Source organism: Neopelma chrysocephalum, unplaced genomic scaffold (genome assembly GCF_003984885.1).
Source record: "Neopelma chrysocephalum unplaced genomic scaffold, ASM398488v2 Primary Assembly neopelma1_97017, whole genome shotgun sequence".
Taxonomy (NCBI): Eukaryota; Metazoa; Chordata; class Aves; order Passeriformes; family Pipridae; genus Neopelma; species Neopelma chrysocephalum.
In genome coordinates, this window is record NW_020925659.1 from 3,615,353 (window position 1) to 3,638,579 (window position 23,227).

General features: G+C 35.8%; 1 protein-coding gene across 1 annotated transcript in view; it reads right to left on the reverse strand.

Annotated features, from left to right (window-relative positions):
* ADAMTS19 (ADAM metallopeptidase with thrombospondin type 1 motif 19) overlaps positions 1-23,227 on the reverse strand; it is a 138,070-nt gene that overhangs the window by 29,595 nt on the left and 85,248 nt on the right. The window contains exons 9-16 of the mRNA XM_027671014.1: positions 22,632-22,772; positions 21,264-21,414; positions 15,468-15,569; positions 14,366-14,496; positions 12,697-12,866; positions 9,594-9,721; positions 7,600-7,720; positions 5,971-6,051 (exon numbers count right to left, since the gene is read on the reverse strand). Coding sequence (XP_027526815.1) covers positions 5,971-6,051; positions 7,600-7,720; positions 9,594-9,721; positions 12,697-12,866; positions 14,366-14,496; positions 15,468-15,569; positions 21,264-21,414; positions 22,632-22,772 — 1,025 coding nt within the window. The remainder of the gene's footprint in view (positions 1-5,970; positions 6,052-7,599; positions 7,721-9,593; positions 9,722-12,696; positions 12,867-14,365; positions 14,497-15,467; positions 15,570-21,263; positions 21,415-22,631; positions 22,773-23,227) is intronic.

Genomic DNA, 23,227 nt, shown 5'->3' on the forward strand with positions numbered 1-23,227 from the left:
TCCAAAATTTTCCTTTTTAAAGTTGTAAGTTAATGTGAGTCACTTCTGTAATCATCTCCTCTCCTATTCATATTTATACTGTTCTGTTTTGTTTCTATGGGAAACAATGGCAACAGTCCTATGGACTGGCACAAACCCAATTGAATAAGACACCACTGATGTGTACCACTGCAGCACTGTGTAATAAATGTTAAGACTATAAAAGCCATTAACACTACAGAATAGTGCTGTACTAAAAATAACCACTGATTTTACAAGATTTAAAAATGGGTAATTTAGTTTTAAACATTCTATTATTAACGGTAATTAAGTTCTATTTAGTCTTCAAACTGGAGGGGATAATCCTCTTCTCAGTGGAGAAATTAAAAAAAAATGTACTTGAAAGTGCCAAGGTCCAGCCGGGTCATGCTGCTCAGATGGAGCAGCATCCTCTCCCCAGAGAGCAGCAGACATCATTTTGTCCTGTCTTTAAAATGAATGCATGTGCCATAGCAGGCAGACATGTGCAGGAAACTGGGATCCCAGTTCCAGAATACAGATATATGCATTGTCTGTTTTCAGATTCCTCACTTGAGTCACTGGTGTTAGACAAAGCACAAAAGGGTATCCTCAAGCATTAAATTTGGACTTGGACTCAGGCAGTCCAGCTTCTACTCTTGACTCTGTCACACCCCATAGGGTAAGCAAGTTCACTGAGTTTTATTCTACACCACACATATTCCTATCCTTAGCTTTTGACAGAGCACGTTGTCCTGTACAAAGTAATCATCTCAGGCAATTCAAGCAATACACCTACAACTAAAAAGACAGCCAAAGCTAACTTGGGACTGGGAAACCCTACTGCAACTGTAACCATGATCACAATGTGAGTGTTAAACCAAGGGGGCTAATTACAAGTGTATCTCTACCCTAAAGAAACCATAAAATATATCTGAAATTCAATTCTAAATGACAGCACAGTCAGTGATATCTTTTGCCAAGGAAGTAATTGTTTCGCTTCCATTCAGGTTATCAGGTGTCCCTTCAAGCCATCTTAAGAACATTAAGACTTGAGATTTGAGTAACTTTTTGAAAATTTCAGCTGAGGTAAGGCTGACTGGTAGGTAGTTCCCAGGGCCCTCTTTATTATCCTTTTCAAAAATAGAGCAATATTCCCTTTTCTCCAGTCCCTGGGGACTTGACCTGACTGCCATAACTTTTTAAATATGCTTGAGAGTGGCTTGGCAACTACATCAGCCAGTTCCCTCAGGACCACGGGATGCATGTCATTAGGTCCCATATACTTGTTTATGTCCAGGTTCCTCAGGTGGCCTCAAATCTGATCTATTGATGGGAGGAATTCTGCCATTCCCTAATTATCAGGGACTTGAAAGATGTGTTTACCATTGAAGCTGAGGCAAAAAAACCTGCTAAGCACTGCAGCCTTCTCCATGCCCATTGTCATTAGTTCTCCTGTCTTACTTTCCAGAATGTGTGGGGGGTGTGTGGGTGTGTGTGTACCTTTTCTTTAATACTTCTTTTCTGACTAAGAACCTGTAGAAACCCCTTGCATTCCTTGCAAAATTCAGCTCCAACTGTGCCCTAGTTTTCCTGATCCTATCCATACATATCTGAGCAGCATCCCTATATACTTCCCAGAATATGTGTCCCTGGTTCCACTGCTTATGCATTCCTTTCTCACACTTTAGTTTGACCAGCAGGTCCTTACCCATGCTGGTCACCCTGCCTTCCTTGCTTATATGTTGGAATCGAGAGCTCTGGCAATCTAGGAAATATTATTATCCTTAATCCTTATATTCTAAATCCATAAAGAGCTGCCAGCTTTGTTTTGCTCCTGTATACCCAAGAGCAGTTTCCCAGGGATCCCATCCATTAATTCCTTAAACAAATGAAAGTTTGCTCTCATAACATTCAGAGCCCTGGCTTTAGTCTTCCCCTGGCCCATATCCCTCAAAATCATGAGTTCTGCCAGGGCATGATCACTGCAGTCTGGGCTGTCACCAATCTTGATCTCTCTTAGTAGTTCATCTGCGTTGATAAGCAACCAACAAGGTCCAGTAACTCTATGACTCGAGTTGGGCTGTCTGTCACCCGGATTAAGAGATTCTCTCCATTATACTCCAAGAGTCTCCTGGACTGTTTACAGCTTGCTGTGCTGTTTCCCCAGCAGACACCAGGTTATTGAAATCCCCAAGCCAGACCAGAGACTGCAAGAGTGATGCTTCCTGTAGTTGAAGTAAGAACACTTGATCAACAGACTCCCCTTGGTTGGGCAGCCTGTCGTAACCCCAGCCACGAAACTTCCTGTGTTGGCCTGGCCCGTAATTTTTACCCATAGGCACTCAACCTGAAAAGGCTGCCCTGTGAAGTCAATCAATTTTTTTATATAGAAGGCATTTGTCTAATCTTGATGTAAAATGATTCCAAAAGGTGTTACTTGTTAACCATTTTCTATAGTCCTCTACATTTGAGAGGAAAACAAGTTTAGTCTCAGTGGACTCTGGTCTCTCCTTTGGTTTTGGGGGTTTGGGACGAGGTTCTTATTGGCTTCCCTTGAAATCTGAAATTACACAGCCTACACAGATTACACAGGTTTGGTTCAAGGTATTTTAAAACTATTAACATTGTCAGAAATTAGGGATTCAAAATTTTGTACTATTTGTCAGAAACCATCTGCCTTCCTACGCTCTCACCCCTCAAAATGTGGCCCAACATGTTTGTTTTTTTTTTAACCAGGAAGCATTTCATAAGAGAAGTCACACAGAACACAATACACCTATAGGCTGGATGCCTACAAGAGCACTGGCAATTACAATGTCATGCTGTGTTACACTGAGGCAGCTTGATCACATATTTGAGAATAATGACACAGGTAATCCACTTCTTTAGTTCAGCTGAAAACAAAGAATTTCTCTCACTTCCAATTAACACAGAAAAAATTCAGGGTTTAGATTGTAAGTAATTTCTATGGTTATACACTACTAATCAATCACATTAATTCATTATAGGGGCTGGAACTCTCATGCCATTATATAAGTGTCACATGAATGCGCTCTCATTTCAAAGCCTAGTATACCTCAGACAGAAATATTTTAATGTTCCTCTTTGTATCCTACATTAAGAACTTTTTTTGAAAAAAGTTTGTAACACTTGCCAAATATAAATGAAAATTTAGCAATAGAAAAGGCATTATCTTAGACTATAGGAAGCTAGAAAATGCTTGAAGCAACTTTTTTATAGCGTTCTTATAATATTTTTTTAAGTATCTGACAGTGAACCAAGTCTCAAAGATGGTTATAAACACACAGTATTATCACTGCTAGTTTATTCTTTAAAAATAAATCACAAAATTACTTAAAATAATGTCTTTAATACAAATATTTATAAGTGTATTCTTCAGGAAATAATCTCAACTTAAAGAAACATTCCCCTCCTTCTGTATGCTACAAATAATTCCCACTCCTCATCCTAAAAGAAGGAGCACAAACTCTTATACTTTTTCCAAGACAATTTCAGCAGGGAGGAATGCTTAATGTTTGGCTGTATCACTGCTCCTACTTCTCCACAGGTGAGAAGAGACAGGACAGTCATTGACAGGTCAATTGGTTCAGTAAATGCAGTTGCAAGTTACACCTTATCTTCTGGGATGCCAGAGCTCCTGTTACTGTGGTGTATGTTGATATACTCCCGACAAATAAGATATCTGGGGTGTTAAAGTACAACATCTCTGAAGATTTGCTTCAACAGCACAATCACCCAACCATGCAACTGATTTGGGCTGTACCTTTACTAATTAATTTAGCAAAATCATTGCACTTTCCAGATCATAGTGATTCTGTTTTCTGACCACTAAGTAAATCCAGAGAAGTGCATTGTATTTTGACCCCTGTATTTAACCTGTGCTGTTCAACAAGGATCAAATCTTCCTTCGGTTTAAATGATCTTCTACTTTCTAAGCAACAGTTATTAGTATACACTGGATTAAATTGTCTTTACAGCTGTATTTCCAATTATACAATTATTGATTGTATAGTGAGCTATATTATTTTAAAATCTTAATCCTAAAATGCAAGACAAATAGCAAAATAGAAATAGTGTCAGCCTGTATTGATTAATTTCAAGTACGGAAATGCAGAGAACAAAGAAAGTATGGTGCCACCTAAAATTTGCATACAGAACTGTAAGATAGAAAACCAATCAGAAACACAATTTACAGAATTTAATCTGTACTACATTTCACATTTTTAACCACAGCATTTTGAAGAATACTAAGATCAAAGATTTAAGCTTTCTCCCCAAAACCTTCATTATGTTATGTCTATTCAGATTTTGATGCTTTCAGAATACATCACCTATAAATGAAGAAAGTTTAAATACTTTACATTAGCAAAAAAAAAAAAACAACTAGAAAACAAAAACATGCAACAACAGAGGTTTTAATTCAAAATATGGCAGTGGACCTGTTCCTGATTCTCCATAAAGGCTTACAAAAATTAAGGCAAAAAGGCTTAACAAAAAAATATTGCAGAGAAGTACTGGCTGATCCTCATTTAGACCTAAATCAGTGAAATTAAGGAAAGTGAAATCAAAGTAACAAGCAATTAAGAGCTAATCAGCAACTTTCACAAGTGAGCAGCATGACTGACATTATTTCATGGGCATAAAAGACATTTAATTCTTTTTGTCTTTTGTAGGGTAAGGGATAAAACAGTTTGCTACTCATGAAAAAGGAATAAATTTTGCTGAATATAATTCCAACATTTATTTATTTTTTGCTTTATTAAAAAAAAAAAGTATTTCTGTTGCCTACATGACCCTGAGATTATTTCAGTTGGTTAAAGCATGGTGCTACTACGGCCAAGGTTCTTGGTTCAATCCCTGTATGAGCCATTCACTTAGGATTTGGACTTGGTGATCCTTGTGGGTCCCTTCCAACTCAGAATATTCTGTGATTCTGTGATATGTTAACACAGTAGACAAATTTCAATTACCGTTTTGACACTCTTACATATCCATGCCTGTGGTCCATTGGAGAACAATTAAATAACTCAGATCTCCAAACCTCCTATGATATCTTAATAGGGCAAGTGCAGACCTCACGATAAAGCAGCAGTAACCCACTGATAACCTAAGTTCTCATAATTAAGATTCACCATCCTCAAAGTTCTCTCAACTGAAGTACTGAGAACACTCAGGTAAAAAGTTTCTTAAAATGTAGATATTACTTATGAACATAACTAAGAATAGTGATCAAACCAGGGAATTTTTCATTTCATTTTACTATTCCTCATACTGTATCTCTCTCAACTTTAAGCACTGCACAGAACACCACCAATTACGATAATTTCATATATTCACTTAAACACTGTAACATGGTAACAAATTATACTCTCCTATAGGATATCTATAGACCTCATTAAAAGAGAAAAACCTTTTTGTTAATGAAAGACAATTTCACATAAATAGAAAAAATAAGAGAAAAAAATCATTCTGATTAAGTTTGTCCACTAAAACATTCAGATAATTCAAAATAGTGCAAAGAAATACCTTTCTGCTTTCTTAGTCTAATTTTAGAACTTCTCTTTGACTTTGTTGGTGAACTGCTATATAAGTTCAGTGTGTGTTTTGTTGTTGTCTGAGCACAAATTATTCCATGTTTGAGCACGAGACTCTTTTCACTAGTTTTAATGTGCTTCCCATAAGAAAAATTGAAAATGTGCAAGTATGCAGAAATTTTCTTAAATCATGTAAACACATTCTTTGAAATACTCTCTAAACAAGATGAGATGAAAGTTCAAAATAAAACCTATATAAAAAATGGTCTATAACCATTCTTTTATTTCTTTAGGTAAGTTCTTCACAGATCTAATTTTCCACTCAGAGTTTTGTTCAATCACAAAAGTACGTTTAGCCAGCACTTTTCAGTGTTGACCAAAACAGGACATTAACAGTAAAACATACAATATTTACCTAAATAACTATGAGCGGGCTTTTCTTCCACAACTTTGATTCTCCTTGCTCCTGCAGGTATCACCAAAGCTTCCACATAACCTAAACATGAAACCAGACGTCCCAAGTTACATAGGAAAGCATAGAAAAGTCCATCTTGTATATTTATTAATTTCTTCTCCCCTATTTTGCTTTTTAAATATATCAAGTTGTAATTTATATAGCACCATTTTGAGGATTCTTGCAAAATACTGAAAAAAGTTATGAAACTGTGCATTGTGTGTAATACATATACAGTGATACACAAATAAAAGAGTACAGCACAGGAAAACATAACAAGAACCATTGAGACTGGGCAGATTGGGGCTGGAGTAGAGGGAGTTATCTGTGGTTAAGTAGTTCAATGTCATCATCACCACCAGATGACCATAAAAGAATTCCAACTTCAGTCAGTTGGAATAACATACTCAAACCCTGTTATGATTGGTTTTTGGTTTGAAATCTACTTATTAATTATTTGCTTCAAATTAAGATTGCTCTCTAATCATGTGGGACTAAGACAGGATGTTGAGCAATTTGCTTTAAGTAAAATGGGGTGAAAAGGCAATGGAAGTGGAAAATACTGCGCAAACAGGAATGTTACAAATCAATAAAAACATATTTTAGATTATCCAGGTGAACATCATAAAAGGAACAATATACCAAACTTTTATTATGTGTAGCTATGTGATGTCCTACAAAAAAATACTGAGCTTTTACAACACCTTTTCAATAGTCTTGAAACATGAAAATTAAGTTTTTGCAAAGCAATATCTTTCATTTCCTTATGAGCTAATAACACTTTCTAAGTCTTGCTCACAGCTTCTTGAGAAGGATAATAACTTATGCAGTTAAGATGGCAATATCACAATATTGAGGATTGACACAGAACACTGAAAAAATTTGAAAATTTGTGGATGTAGCAATAGAAGAGAGCTGAGATAATGAGATTGTACTAGCAGGCACCTTCTTTGCAGGTTTTTATCTTGCAGTCTTCCAGACTCATCTGGGGTTTGTGATCCTTGTTTTATTCTCATTCAAAGTACAGATCACACCGCTATTTGGTAATCTCATGTTCATTCTACATCAGAAAATCTATTTGCTTTTTATAATATGTTATTAGTATAAAACAATGAATAATGAAGAGATATTAGATTTTTTCTCACATTCGGCTTTATGATCTCTCACTGCCTGTCTTTGTTTAATAACATTAACTCTAGGTAATGGATCATAATTTGGATATTTATTTTGAAGAATACTAAATGAATCTAAACACTACAAGAATTTACAGATCATTTATTTGCTAAAATTATAAATTTTATTTCTCATATTTCTTAAAAATCAGGCTCTTCTATGAAATAGCGTGTGTCTTAATGGAAGATATTTCCTTAATTTTGTGATTGAAATATTGTGCAATAATTTCACAACAAATTTGAAAATATTCATGCATTCTTATTTAAATGTCTTATCGTCTTAAAAAAAAGCTTGATCAGAAGTTGTTGTGAGGAACAGCATAATTTTATGAAATACAGCTTTTTAAATTTCCCAACGCTCAAAGTAATCAACAAGCTACTGGTTTCCTGAGTACTTGAAATAAACAAATAGGCTTACCTGCTCCTCTGGTGTGGTTAAAATCACCTTTAATAACTTTGCATGACTTTCCATTACCGTTGCAAACACCACAATGATCTTCACGAGCCAGAGATCCTAATATGCCATCACAGCCGAATTTCTGGGTGGAGAAGAAAATAAAGCTGATGAGACATAGGCCATGTTTTTCATAAAGCTGCCTTTAGTATCAGGCATCTCACCCTTCTGCAAGATGCCTAACCCATATGACCTAGCCCTGCTCACGAGGGCTGTGCTAGCTCACGTGCACAGATTCCCCCCATAGTCAATTTTCCCGTGATTTTACGTAGATTGTGGCGTTCACTCTTCCTGTATGGTTAGCTGACTCCACCAGCTGCTCTCCAAGAGAAACATAACTGCATTCCTACCTCCTAGAGAGACCTGTGCCTCTGCAGAGCCACTGTGCAACACAACCCCACAGGTCTTCCTGCTAAGTGGCTGCAACGTCTCCACCGCTTTTTACTCAAAATATGGGAGGTCCTTTGCCACACACACAGTGATAAAAATGCTGATTAGGGCATAAACACATCTAGAGTAAGTAGATATAAAGGGCATTTGTGTTTTGCTAAAAATCATCCAGTTTAAAAACAATGAAGTTTACTCAAGCAACTCCACATTACTATGTTAAACACATTTCTACGAATTATTGTCAGTGGTAACTTGACAAAAGCAATGAGGTTAATATCATATGCTGGCCTGACATGAAATAAAAGCCTTTTTAAAGTCATAACAGGATAATCTTGTGCACTATATAATCGCATTTGATAAAACCAATTATACTTCAAAACCATTTTATAAATAATGAAGACAAAAACTAAGTTAGAGAGAAAATAAAGGGTTTTTTAAGAACAGAAATCGTGGTCTATTAAGGAGTCATTCATTTCCAAGCACATTAGGATTGTTACTTTACTTTATGAATGAGATTTTTATTAGAGTTCTTCTACCTAAAAAAGCAATACAGATTTCAAAATACTGATTGAAAGTATTTGATTGAGCTGTGTATCCATTATGGCACATCTACAAGATATAAATCTCTAACTCTACAGCTGTAGTCCACAAGTTCTTAAGAACTTTCAAATCTGATTAGCACCTATCTCTCTGAACTCTGATATGCCCAGAAGTCAACTCAATCTTAGTGAGGTGAGTTTAGTTTAAGGTTTTTTTTTTGGTTTTTCTCAGTTGGTTGTGAAAAGTGAAGGATAAAAAAAAGGACACTTTTTAAAGAAAAATGGGCTATATATCATCTTTGTGGTTAAACATGTAATTGCTGCATGGTGAATGAGACCCCCAAATCAGAGAAGTATTTAAGGGTATTTTTTCTGCATGCACTCAGGCACTTGAGAAAGGATAATTGTATGTGCATATATGCATCTATAAGTTAATTTGTTGAAGTTATGAAAGTATCTAGCAATATTGTTTCTCTGTTAAAGGTTGGGTTTTCTACTGAATTCAGTGTTTTAAATTAGAAGCAGACAAAAAATAAACCCCAAGCCTTATATAGAAGAGTTTCCATATGAGGCACTATAAAAGTGACAAACTAAGTTCTATGAACCAAATGAATTCTTAAAATCAGGAATAGCATAAGCACTCATCTGTAACTATGTGTTATTCTGCACATTTGCTCTTGGTTTATTTCGGTGTAAAATTGTGCACTGTTGAAAAAGGCAGAGTAATTTATATGGACATTCACCTGATGTCAAAATTTCTCAACCTGTTGAAAGCTTTTCTTTCAATCAGTTACAGTAATTATCCGCTCTGCAGCACATTCCTCTAACCAAACCTTCTGCTGCTTCACAAGTTGTGCTGCACTGAGTGAAATTAGCTTAAAATATTTTAATGTGATACAAAAAAGAGCCGTTCACTCTTGGTCATGCAAACTGCAACAGGGTGTCAGAGAAATAACACGCACGTGTAACAAATGTATGCTCTTGCATACCTGTGTCTGTATATCTAGGTCTGAAACAAGTAATTCATACCTGGCATCTACCATCTGCACAGATATCTAGTCCATGCTGGCCACAAGAAGTCCCATCCATCACCTTTTCTGTTAGAAGAATGGGCTGATCCTTTCCAGCCGGCGAACAGAATAGGGCACAAGGTTTTTCTGTAGTAGCAATGATGGAAAAACCCACAAAATCAGTAAAAGGTCACTTCAGAAACACAAAATTATCATCAACATTATTGTTAAAACTGACATTTGTTTATCTACGTAGCATGAATTTATGTTAGCATAAGAACTTATCTTAGATACAGTGAAAGCAAAAAGATTTTGATCCATTTCTCAGCTGTTTGAAAAACTCAAGGTTTTTTCCTTCTTAGAGCATGCTGTTGCTACAAACTTGGCCTACGTAGTACTCATGTCATGTTCATTGTTGCAATTAAGAGTATACACATTACAGCTGTTGGAATATTTTGGTCCTAATCTATACTTTCATTCTCCTATATTTTTGGCAGATCATAAATATTGGTTTAAAAAGAAACTTAACACTTTCCAGATTTTGTAACTATGCAGGTCAAAGAGGAAAAAAAATGAAGTAACTGAGTTACCCTGGGAAAAAATATAAGAATTTACAAAGTACACATTAAAAAACCAAGAAACCACAAAAACCCTGGAAACATTCTTTCTAACATCTTTACCAAGTTCAAGGAACTTTCTGCTAAATTTTTAAAACATTCTGCAAATAATTTCTGATATTGAAAGAGAATAAAAACGTAGTAATATCCTCATCCTCGTATCCATGGTCATCACTCATAAACAATGAAGTTTGTTTCACCATTGTGAAAGTGTCAGCAAATAAAATAAACTAAAATCTCTTCTCAGTGGTTAACTGAGCACAAAATGACATGATTTTTTTCATACCTTTGTCCACAAATGTACTGACTCAGAACTTCTTCCCAAATCTGTTGCAGATTTTTGAAAGGATAAAGTCAATCCTGAACCTGAAACCGATTTCAGTTGGACACAATCTATGCCACTCTGACTTCATACTGACTTCTAGATTCCTGGAGTGCGTTTTTATTAGTAAATTAAACAGTTCCAGGAAACATTCATGGGCACTGGAATCCTACTGTCTATACAGCTGAACTGTAAAACAGTCTACGCCACATTTTTTTGCATGTGCTAACTAGCACTAGCTCAGTCTAGACTGGAAATTGCCATCTGCAAAGGACTGTTTTCAGAAAAGCAATTTTAGCATGCAAAAGAGTAGAAAAGTACAGACAGACAAAGTCAGTGCCAGCTGACTTACACATCAGAGAGTGGTCTGGGCACATTTAATTTACCGAAATGGACAAGCCTCTGGGTATCACTAGAGGACCAGTGCAAACAGATGTGATCACTTCTGCCAACATGTGAAGCTAGTCACACACAAGCATCTCCAGCTAAGAAGCTGCCTGTATTTGTGCCCTCCAGATTCCTGTTATGCTCCTTAAATAGTAACCTCAAAGTTCCCTGGGGGCTTTAAGCATGCATCAGCACTTTTAAAGGAATACAAGATTTAAATGACCAAAACATTATTTTAAAGACACTGAACTCAAAGAGACTAACTCAACAACGTTGGACAACTTCAACAGGCTATAGGAGCACTCATTCAAACACAGCAACTATTTTGGACATGGTGCACAGTCTGTGTCCACTAAAGGCTAAGAGAGCAAACAATCAAGGATTTGGGAACAACGTATACTTGAATACTGGAACTCTTTGGCTGCCATCCACTTATGTTTCTCCTAAGGGACACCTCAAGACAACAGGATCATTCAGAACAAAGTTAGATGAAAGCCACCATCCACACTTCTTTACATGGCGCAGGAGAGTGCCAAGATTTTTCATCCAAATAAAATCAAATTATTCACAGTCAGACCTTTAGATCCCTTAGGATATAAATCATGTGTTCCTTGCTAAAATGAAATTCAGTAAAACAAACCAAAATGAATTGACTCGATATAACAGTTGGAGAGAATTCTTCTTACTATGAAATGAGCTAACATACAATAATATCACAAGTTTTCACTTTGGCACCTTGAGAAAGGACTTAGAAGAAAAAAAAAGCTCTTATTCATCTAGGCATATATTAAAGTATGTTTACAACAAAATATTATAATCTATGCTTTCTAATGGTTTCTGATAATTTGTTTCAATTACAGTAATGAACTACTTAAAATTTAGTAACACATACTTACAGTACTCCTGTGACATTCCAGGGTTGTCTTTATTAAGAGTTGCTGTGATTTTGTTAATTCATCAAATTAACTGTTTTAATAACTGATGTATTTTTGTGGTGGGTTTTTTGTTTGTTTGTTTTTAATTTAAAAAAATTTAAACACAAAATTTTAAACAGAAAATTCAGTGGAATGGGAACTATTGTTCACATTTAGAGGAATTTATCCTCTAGTCACTTATGTTTTACACCAACATTATCATTGCAGATACTGTAAATTTGACTTCACTATACTTCCACTTGAGCATTCTCATAATAATATGATATGTAAGGAAGTTTTTCGCATGGAAGCATGCATACAATATGCCAGCACTTTGCATTCAGTAGCTGTTAGGATTTAGAGAAATCTTATCTAAGTTTGCAGTATATATTACATATGGACTTCTGCCAAAATCAAACACTGGTATGTGAAATACTCACAATGTTAAGCTAGAAGTGCTCTCTCCTTCCTCAGAAACAGAAGCTCACAATATCTGCATCGTCTTTTTGGCTTTGTGGATAAAAATATAACTGATACATGCATACTCAATGATGTAACATTAGTCTAGAAATCTGCATTTCTCAGTCACTTCATACTACATTTCTGATTAAATAAAACAAAACTGACACTGAATTTTCATTCAAACATAGTCCTTACCTATTAAGAAGGACAAGTTAAATAGGAATAAACGACAAAACATTCCAGGGCATATGAAAATACCACTAGATCTTCCCTATGAAATTCAAATTATTCACCAAAAATATGGGGATTGGTTTTGTTTGTTTGCTTGAGTTTTTACCATACCTTTCCTAATCAACAACATCAACAAGCTACAAGCTATATAAGCAGATGATAAGAACCTGGGAGGTGGTCTTTACTTACCATCATCAATGACAGCTTGCCACTGGTGCACGTGCTTCTGATACGAAGATCTGACACTGAAAGCTTGGCACTGCCAGTCCCTGAAGGCAGGCACACCAGCAGGACAAGAGGGATTTTCACATACCCTGTACTGCATTGTGGGCCCGTGACACTCTCCTTCAAGGCCTGAACTAGAAAACACGGCACAAACACAACCCTTTACTGTTGGTAATGTTTTGTTCAATTTACAGCACAGTTTACTTACGCCAGACACAAGTTCAATTTAAACAGCGGATTTTTTGTTGGCACGTAACATCAAAAAAACCACCCATAAAAAAAATCAAAGTCGCAGAATAAAACATGTTTCCCTTCTTTTTGTACTGGTCACATTACATGTGAAGTGTGGTTGGTGCTAAACCATAATTTACACTTGGCCACAAAGAAGCACTAGGACTAGAGAACCTCAGCTGCAGCGTTGATATAGTTGAGATGATTCTTCTCTACCTGGACTTAGTCAAACATGCTACTGAAAGGAAGTAACACCTGCAAATTTTCTACCTCTCCTTTTTTAAAAGTGGGGTGTTACAAAGTTCAGAAAAATGCTTTGTTTCTTTCTAGTCACTGCATCTGTGCTTGCAGTTCCTAATGAAAAAATGCAAAAGAAGAGTGAAATGCATAAACTGGAGCTAATTATTTGGAACCTTGCTTGTAAAAATGAATTAATGAGAAATTGAAACATCCTTAAATTCAAGAAATAGCTTTTAGGTATACAGCTGAAAGTGGTGTTTACATATTTCATTTCATGAAATACGACAGCATTCTGCATATCTAAGTTGTCTGTTAAACTACCATGCTTTTGCATAGCCATATCCAACTTCTCCTCAAAATTCTTTATGCAAATTTATCTTTTTTAATCCCCATCTTTCCTATCATCATATTTCCCCCCCAATCTGCTATATTGTCTTCCATCTTCATTTCCCTCCTTTGCTCTTTTATTTTCCTAAACCATCGACTTGACTCTATTCCACTCTGGTTTAATCTTTTCTATACTTGTCTTCATTACTCAGCTTTATTCTGTTCCCACTCCTATGCCTATTTATTCTCTTTCACTTGGTGTATAAATGATCTACAAAAAGAGACATGGTACTGAGTAATTAAAAGGAAAGCACCTTTTAGCTGATCACTGAGATATAGTGAAACAAATGTCAGTCAAGTCAAAAGTAAAAATCCTTTTATCCCCAATGGCAGAAGGTTTGCATTTTCACAAGATATGGAATCTAAATACTGTTTACAGATAATCTATCTAAATGTCTGTGAAACCGGTAGAAAGATCTCTTTGTAATAGTTGCAAATCCTTGGCTCTCCAGATGAGACAGAATTCAGCTTTCTCCAGTAAAAAACCTGATAGAATCACACACTGATGCTCTGCAAGTCAGAAAGTATAAACTTTAAGTTTCTATTGCTTCTTCAGGTGAAGCCTAAAAAGAGAATCTATTCTCCTATTAATATTATCTAATCAGAAAAGATGAAAAGAGTGTTGCCATGCAACAAAAAACCCCTGAAATACCCATTCTCCTAAGTGATTCTCAGCGTTCGTGAAAGACGAATTGCTTAATGGGTTTCTGTACTCAAGCAAACTTTGCTCAGAAATTCTGATGAAACAGCAAGGGAAACCTGAACTTGTTCTTACCCAGGGCATTTGCGCTGTCGACTGCTGATTCCAGTGTTGCAGGTACGGCTGCAGGTGCTCCAGGCGCTCCACTCCCCCTCCGTGCGCTCCGCAAAAGAGGTCCGGTTGATGCACTCTCCAGCCTTACACCACTAGGTGAAAATTCAGCTCTTAGGTAAATAAATCAAGGCACACGAAAAACAGTTCACTGGTCCACAGCACATGGGAAGCAAAACATAAGCATTTGGTTCAATACAGAGTTTTTTTCATATATTTTTTTCATATATTCTGAAAATATATTTTCAGATATATTTTTGCCTGTTGTTCCCCAAACATTTTTTTTTCTGTCCCAGTAAATGCAAAAGCCAGGGACCTTTCTCTGGTTCAGCAGCCAAGGAGCAGGTGCAATTCCTGTCCACAGCCTCAAACACAAGTTAATTCCCAATAAAGGATGCCTCCTAGAAATGGCCCCCAGACTTTGCTGTCCTATTCGTTTCAGACTGGGCATTGCCTAGGAAAGCATTTTTGGGTCCAGCCCAAACCCACTGCGGGGCTCATCCAGCTGAACTGTGCAGATCACAGCACAGTGTCCAGGGCTGTCCTCAGGACTTCTTTCTTTCAGCATTACAGTTCCCATCAGGGACTGCATTATCTCTGATTATTCAGTGACAATTTCAATTGAAAGATATAAAATCTTTCCCCATAAAACTTATCCTGAAAGCTTTTCATACAAATCTGTATTAATTCCTTTAATGAGATGATTTCTAAACCTAAAATCACAGCTGAACTCTGTATCTATGAAAGCTTATGTTGCTATTTACAGTTAGAAGTGCAATAATGACATTCCATTCATAGATAGGATACAAAATGAGAAAGAATTTGAAATAAAACAGTGTAAACATTAAAACATCTGCAGTTTTGGCTAATGTTTCTGGGAAAATGTTCTTTTTCATATCTCTATTATATAATGTATAACACATAATACATTCCACTATACATAGCTTATTTTAATGATAATTGAGGTAAGCAGGAACTGAAAGCAAGTGCAAAGACTGATTCAGCTTGTTTCCTTAACTGTTATATGTTTAGTGTAATTGATATTACTTTTACACTAGAAGCATACCTTTCCAGTGTCACAGTCTGTTCCATCCATTGGTGGATCCAGTTTAGTTTTGCATTCCTTCTCACTCTCCACCTTACACCACAACCCAGTGCAAATGACATGCTGAAAACCAAACACAGAAGTAAGCACAAATTCTACCTTATGCATGCAGCCCATTAGTGTTGTCACAAAGTTACCAGTTTGATGGTACTAAAGTGTGTTTAAAGACAGGGAAAACAAAGTGGACGAAAAACAAAGTGGACAGAATCTGCTTAGACTTCTACTAATCATGCTTCTCTACGTCTTCCAGATCCCTGGTGTTCATGACAATCCAATGACTGCTGTCTTATGTTCTTCCAGTGACTCCTAATTCCTCTAGAATTCATCTATTCCTCTAGAAAAAAAAAAAAGAAATATCAAGAGGCATCCAACCTGATATCCACAGAGGAGACCCGAAGTAACCTGACAAATGAGGATGAAATATTTTTGCTGCAAAGAAGAGAAGGGAGATGACAGGGGGGTTAGCCTGTAGTGAATTTTAGAGTGGGAAAGAAAAGCTGCTTATTCTGTCCCTCTGAAGCACCAGTACAAAGCACTTTTTACCTTATTTAAGAGAAAGTACAGCCTTGTGGAATGCTGGCTCCTATCTCCCCAAATTTCCCTGGCAGCTTTCCCTATTTTTCTCTAAAAAGTTCTCCTTCTCCCATGGTTTTCAGTCATGACTTCATTCTCCTTTCTGTCTGTTCCCTCTCTTAAGAATTAAACTATGTGGAAGTGAACTGAGGACACGTGGGGCTCAGTTGTGTGTCCTGAATATTATTATATATGCACAGTGATTCCCCCTCAACATGTGTATCGCCCAGAGAGGGGCAAGAAGGATCAGGAGAGAGGAATGGGATGCAGAGAGGATAAAAGATAAAGAGCAGCTTTTTTTAAACAGGGTTGCCAAAAGACATGCTTTTTCTGAAGGAAATGATTTGCTATATTGGTACACCCAGTAAGAGTCTCTGTGCCTTTTATACTACGCATGAATAATTTGTGATAAATCTTACGCTACCTTGAAAAAAGACTTATGGCACAGGAAACGTCATTCAACAAAAGATTATGTCTCAACCAAGGAACAGGACAGTTCCAGCGGGAATCTTGCACATAAAAGTGACTGTAACATCAGTGATCAAAAAGAGTCAAAGACTGTAGAGGTCTGAAACATTGCACAAAACCAACAGACAAGAATGGTAGCAGTCAGACTCAGTCCTGATTCATCCTGTAACAGTCTTGGGCTGAGGCTGAACTAACAGGACAACAGTCAGCTCATGCGTGTCCTAAAAAACCAGCTACGGAAGTCCTATCCTGCTCCTGGACAATTTTAATAAGCATTTTTCAAATATCAAACTGTAATTTCTGTTAGTTTTCATTGTTTTTCAAACAATGTGGATGAACACAATAGTAGATGAGACTGAATATCAATGTTCATGACAAAGTGCTTCCATACCAACTATGAAATGAGAGACATACTGTTGGAACTACTCAATAAAAATACGTGTTAGTTTAATATTCCTAAATAATATATTTTTTCTTATCTTCAAATCTTCATTTACCAATTACTACAATGGAGGAAAACCCATCCAAATTTCTCCAAGTTTTGAAAAAGTAGTCAAATTTTCCTTCATGTCATCACATTTTTGAGTACGTGATCCTTTTTTTTTTTTTCTAAACACTATTATCTTATGCTTAATTTCCCTTGCATATGATTGCAGAATGGCTTAAAACAAACCCACAGTTCCTTACAAATTCAGAAGCAATTCTTCTCAATATCAAGAGGCTTTACGAGAATTTGGGTACCTGAACACACAGGTGTACTCGAGCTGTGTAAACTAAATTAAGTAAATCAAATCAAGACACTTCACTTGCTAATGTGCATTTTATTGTTCCTACAAATACTTGTATACCACCTCCCTATGAACCACGAGCTTTACTTCCCCAGATAGAAACTACTTTGAGCCTTAAGTCACTCCATAATCAGAGCACTAATTTCTAAACCAGAAATTTACTCCTCTGGGGAGAAAGTTTCATTCAGTCAAAATCAGGACAGCTAAGCTTATATTCACAAAAGTTTACTAGCTGAACAGCCATTGCAGTTTTTTAGACTAGCTAAAGGAAGTACACTTAGTGGAGATGAAAAATTTACGATATTGGATTATTCACAATCTGTGAATTATTTCTCTGTGTGTACACTGAAAAACAAAATACTGCCAAGCACACAAAAAGGATTTTTTTTCTGAATGAATGTGTTAATCATGAGTTTTTACAGCAAAACCTTGTAAAATACAACATGAAAGTCACAGTGTACTAGAGAAATAGCAGAGGTCACTGTAGCTTTTGGGTTTTGTTTTGTTTGGGGTTTTTTTGAAAGAAAATAGTGAGGCAGGTCTGTGAGGGTCAGCAGGGTGCATTTCCAATTATATAAGCATATGGAAATAAGATCCAGTTGAGAGGAAAGACCAGAGACAAAAAGGGCATTTTAGAACAGTATTTGTGCAAAGTCAAGACTGTTTAAAATGTGGTGGTAGAGATGAGGTCAGATATTTCACCAGGGCTGTAATATTTCCATGCCTTTTTGTTCTTTTCATTGTGATCATTCTCTGAAATGCCTTAAAAATCACGAGGAAATATAACCAGTCTCCTACTTCTTTGCAAAGATCACAGCTGTGTTATGACAAGAATTGTTTTAGTGGAACTGACTAGATAGCATTCGCATCCTGGACTTTAATCTTAAAAGCCAACATTTAATAGTTCAACAATTATATTAAATTGTCAAGTTCTACAATCACATTTAAACATCAAGAACTACTTCTGGGCCATGATCTCACTATCTGTTATGTGAAACAATGTTAGGAACTAATTGATTCTTGTGTGAGACATCATGGGCATAAAAGCAAACTTGGCTCCCTTACAAGATAAGCACGGAGACACAGTATAAATCTTGAACCTGGAGATCCACTCACACTTTTCTCAGGTTCCATAAATTTTGCTTGGAATATGAAAAAAAAAAAAGTCTTTGAAATAAAGATGAAAGGGAAAAAATAAAGTCTGGATGCCATTCATGAAAGAGGATGGGAAGGGCTCACTTGGGAAAATATAGGAGTAGGACCTCAATGGTTCCTTCAGTCCTTTGCTTCAGTCATTGCATTATAAAGAGGAATTCTTGATAGCAAGGGAAAATCATTTACACTTGCACTGATTCTCAGAGGTTGTCATGTAACATGACTTAATTATCCTTAAGTGCTGCTTAGTAACACCACTTGTAAAAACTTTATCTCAGTGGAAATGCATTATTGATTGTAACACTGATATTTGTACAATTAGAAAGTTGTGTACCATCATTACTTGCTTGATTTCTTAGTTGAATAGATGTTATATACTAAAAATAGTTGCTTAATGTATAAGATTGCATGGAACTCTGCTCATCCAGTTATCTTCCAGTCATAAAAAATGTAAGACTGTGACATAAGTTCATAATTTATCTTTTACACAGTTATACTGAAGTGCATGAACTGTTCAGCAAGTAGAATGTGTCCAAGAAATCCTGGGCTATAAATTGTTGGATTTACTGATGTTTAAATGAACCTTCGAGGAGTATGTTTCTCTCATTTCCTGGCTTGTGGACAACATGTATAATCATAATAAACTGCCAGTTACTGGCAGAGTAGCAGAGAATATACAGAGACTAAAGGAAGTAGTCTGGATATCACAGAATATTCAGTGGTCATCTATGTATAATTAAATAATTATTTTAGTAAATTAACACATTGACTAATGAAATACTGTATTCAATTTAGAAAGGTCTTCTAAATGTTCACTTCTCCAATGACAGCCACAATAATCTGCACAATTAACACAGAGAACTTCGAATCACCTTCATAATAAGTAAAATGCAATTATTTGGAAGGTTGAAGTCAACATAGTCATTATTTGCATCTAAAATCCTTTTAATAGATCCAAAGTTCTTAAAAATTCATTACAACAATTTTTTTGCTTCAGTATTTGATTATATGGTTTTCAGTTCTGGGTTGCCAGTTTTGGAGAGGATTTTGGAGAAACTGCAGAAGGTTCTTCCCCTTGTTCTCTTTGCAGAAACTGTTATGGGCTCTCTTTTTCTAACTGTTAAGATCATAAGGTTATCAAGCAACACACTCGGTTTTATGAAGAGAACTAAAACTACTTTGCAGTTTGTCAGGAAAAAAGAATAGTGGAAAAGACTACTGGCCTTTGTATTGTCTTGTCTTGCATCACTACTATGTTCTTTCTTCACAGCAAACCCACATTATCTTTTCAGTTACAATGTTATGTTAATATTAATATTTAATATGAATTTTCATAAACTGATTATTTTAATAGAAATATAAATAGTCAATACAAATATAATGATCCAGTTAGTGGGAAAAGGCAGAAGGATTTATTTAGATGAAAATCTAAATTGATTAGCAGTGATTTAGCTGAAAGGTGTCCTCTTACGTACAAAATGCCAGAAGAGGGGAACATGATTGAGGACGACTAGAAATGGACAATTAGCTACCAGCACCAAGAGCCTGTGCAAATAGTTGAACACCACCTGGTTAATATGCACTAAATTTAACTGACATTGACTTCTACTTCTCATGTCTGGAGTGAAAATGTTTCCACAAGCAATCAGACAGCTAAAATAAAATCCAGTAACCTATGGGTCTTTTTTTTGTCTTCTCAGTTATACCACTCTCAGCACACGTTAGTCATACACATATTGCAATGTTTCCTTCAAGAACTTTTAGATAAAAATTAGACTCAGCAAAAGTCTCTAAAGAAATAATACTACGTCCAAGCTGAAAAGAGGAAGAGAACTAAAGAACTAAAGGAGAAAGCAAATATGCTTTCATACTAAATGCTGCTAACCTCTCCAGGCTACCAGCCCCCCGATTCTGATGAAATTTTATTTCACAGTTCCTCCTAGTCCCTGTTCTATCAGCCCATACTCTGTGTTCTTTATACATGTGTAATATCTTCTCCCCATCTTGTCTTAGTTATCATGTCAAGGGCATCCAACATGTTTAGTCTGTCCTGTTGATTCAAAGGAGGTTGATTTTTCTCTGTTAAAACCATTCTTCTTCTTCTTCTTCTTCTTCTTCTTCTTCTTCATCAATCAGATGTTTAATATTTATTAATAAATATTGATTTCCATTTCATTATGAAGACCTCTTCAATTTTGCTAATCAGTGTTTTTAAAATTTATATATAGTGACACTGCTTCACACAATGGCACGAAGCAATGTCAGGAAACTCAGTTTTTGGAACTCCTGTTGTCATGGCACTGTACAGGCCTGCCTGGGCTCACGGGAGACTGCTGGGAGGCAGGGTACATTCAGCAGTGCAGAAAGCCCAGCTAACACCACTATTCTTCTGAAGGTCAGATATGGAGATTCAAGGACCCAAAACATAATAAAATGGAACCTACACACAAAATCTGGTCCCAGTGGAATAAACTGCAAATATTCCACTTGCTGCAACAAGATGTTTTAACACTATGACATCTTCTGTCTCTAAAGTACAAAGAAGGTATCAATGGCACGATATGATAAAACACGTTTCAGGATATTTGGAGACCCAAAGCAAGCCTTACAAGATAAATCAATGAAAATGTGCATATTAACTTCGGAAAGCGAGCGTAAACTTCTTACTTCAAAGGTGCTATGTTCTCTTTCTATCAAACACATGTACAAAAGTATCTCTCACATGAAAAATTAGCTGGTAGGTGTACTTTCTGCAGTACGCACACAGTCTTACCTGCATTTCTTGGCAAAAGGAAGCAGTTGGTCCAAAAAGAATCTGACACTGTTCATCTGCAGTGTAGGTCATTCCTGGGAGCTTGGAGGGAATAATCACAGAATTGAGGCTCTGAGGATTCGTCTGTACCAGACAGTTACTGGCCTTTGACCTGGTAATATGCAGAGATTCATATGCTGAGCAATCCTAAAGAGTCTCATTGTCACGCTGACTTAATCCTGTGTACAACGTTAGAAATATGTGGACTCTTAAGAGCTTTTTATTCATCAGCATTGGGCTGTTGTTCACATATAAATTAACATGGTTTACTTGTTCTAAGTTAATGGTATGTGCTGCTGTTGCACATTTGCAGAAAGACAATATAATTTATCAGCTATTAAAGGCATTTCAGGAAAGCGTTGGTCAACATTTTAGTTTAAAATTTACTTAATGGATTAAGATTTTGATAGCGATTTAAACAATTATAAAAAAGTAGAAAAATTATAATGCATAGAAAAAATCATGTAGTGTAGTTTTCACATCCAGCTGGACTTCAAATTAATAATTGCAAATTATTTTTTATATATACATATATATATGTATTTAAAAATACATATGTTTCTGAGCTAGTAGCCGAAAATTTAACTTTTCTCAAAAACCGAAGAAAAAAATATTTGAAAATTAAACTTGTTAAAGTACCAAGTCGTGATTCTGATTTCTGTCCAGATTCAGTACAAATGTATCATACTGACTTATTTAAGTTACACTGACTATTCTATTATCCTAGAGCAGACCACCTTAACTGCTGCAAGTAAATTCGCAACAGATATAGCTATAAACTTTATAAAGGAACAGAACTCTAGGGAACAGATGCAATTTCAGAAACTCAGAGTGAAACTAAATGTTTCTTTTTCTAGGTATACTATTCTCTATTAAGTATCTCATAGTAAATTTGTATTTAAAAATTAACGAAATGTAATTATACTGCAAGGTTTTATATTGAATGGCACAACGTAGATCAGAGAATCTGCAGAGTGTTCATGTGTCATTCACTGTCCAACACTTCAATACACAACATATTAATACACTGTAAACATATTTACATACATAAAATGTGTATATAAGTATATAAAATGTGTATATAAGTATATAAAATTATAATCATGTGCATTAACACACTGAAATATAAAAATAAATATAATTGCTGAAAACTGATTTTAATAAATCTGTCAAATATTACATTATGATGATTTCAAATATTTTGACGGATTATGCAATGACAAATACCCCTCAGAATTAAAAAATATTGAAAACTTATGATTTCAGAATATTTATTGCAACTATTTGTAAAAGACATACAGTAAGAGTTCTTTTTCTTGAATGATATACCTGAGAAATCTTTCCAGATCTTCCCTGCTGCATTGAGACCATGAAACATCCCCAAGATTCTGTCCTTTAATCCACTCCCCAGACATGATATGGACGCCATCTGCACAGGATGGGTGGTCATTGTCGTGGTTTATCCCCATGCTGAATTTTGAAGTTATTAAAAACAAAACAGAGCACAATAAAATAATAAGTTATTTTCAGCATGTCTGTAAGCTAAAACTCTTGCAAGAGGCTACATAAAACTCATATATACTATGTGCAGGAAATATTTTCTGAATTTTTCCATTATATCCTTCACAGAAGTATATGGAACCATGTGTAGAGGACAATTCTTCAGTGAAAGATGAAAGTGAGGCTGCATTTATTTGATGGGAAATATGACATTTCTAATCAGTTCAATACATACACTGGACAACTTTTTGAATGTTCAGAACTGCACAACTAATTGAAGTTTAATTAATACTACTTCTCTTGTTAACAGGGAACAAAAATACTGAAAATTTACTTCTTGAGGTTAGTGAATATTTTGGTAGTGATTCTGTCTTCACTCTATACGGAACTGGTTGGTTGAAATTTTATAGAATAGTAAAATGATT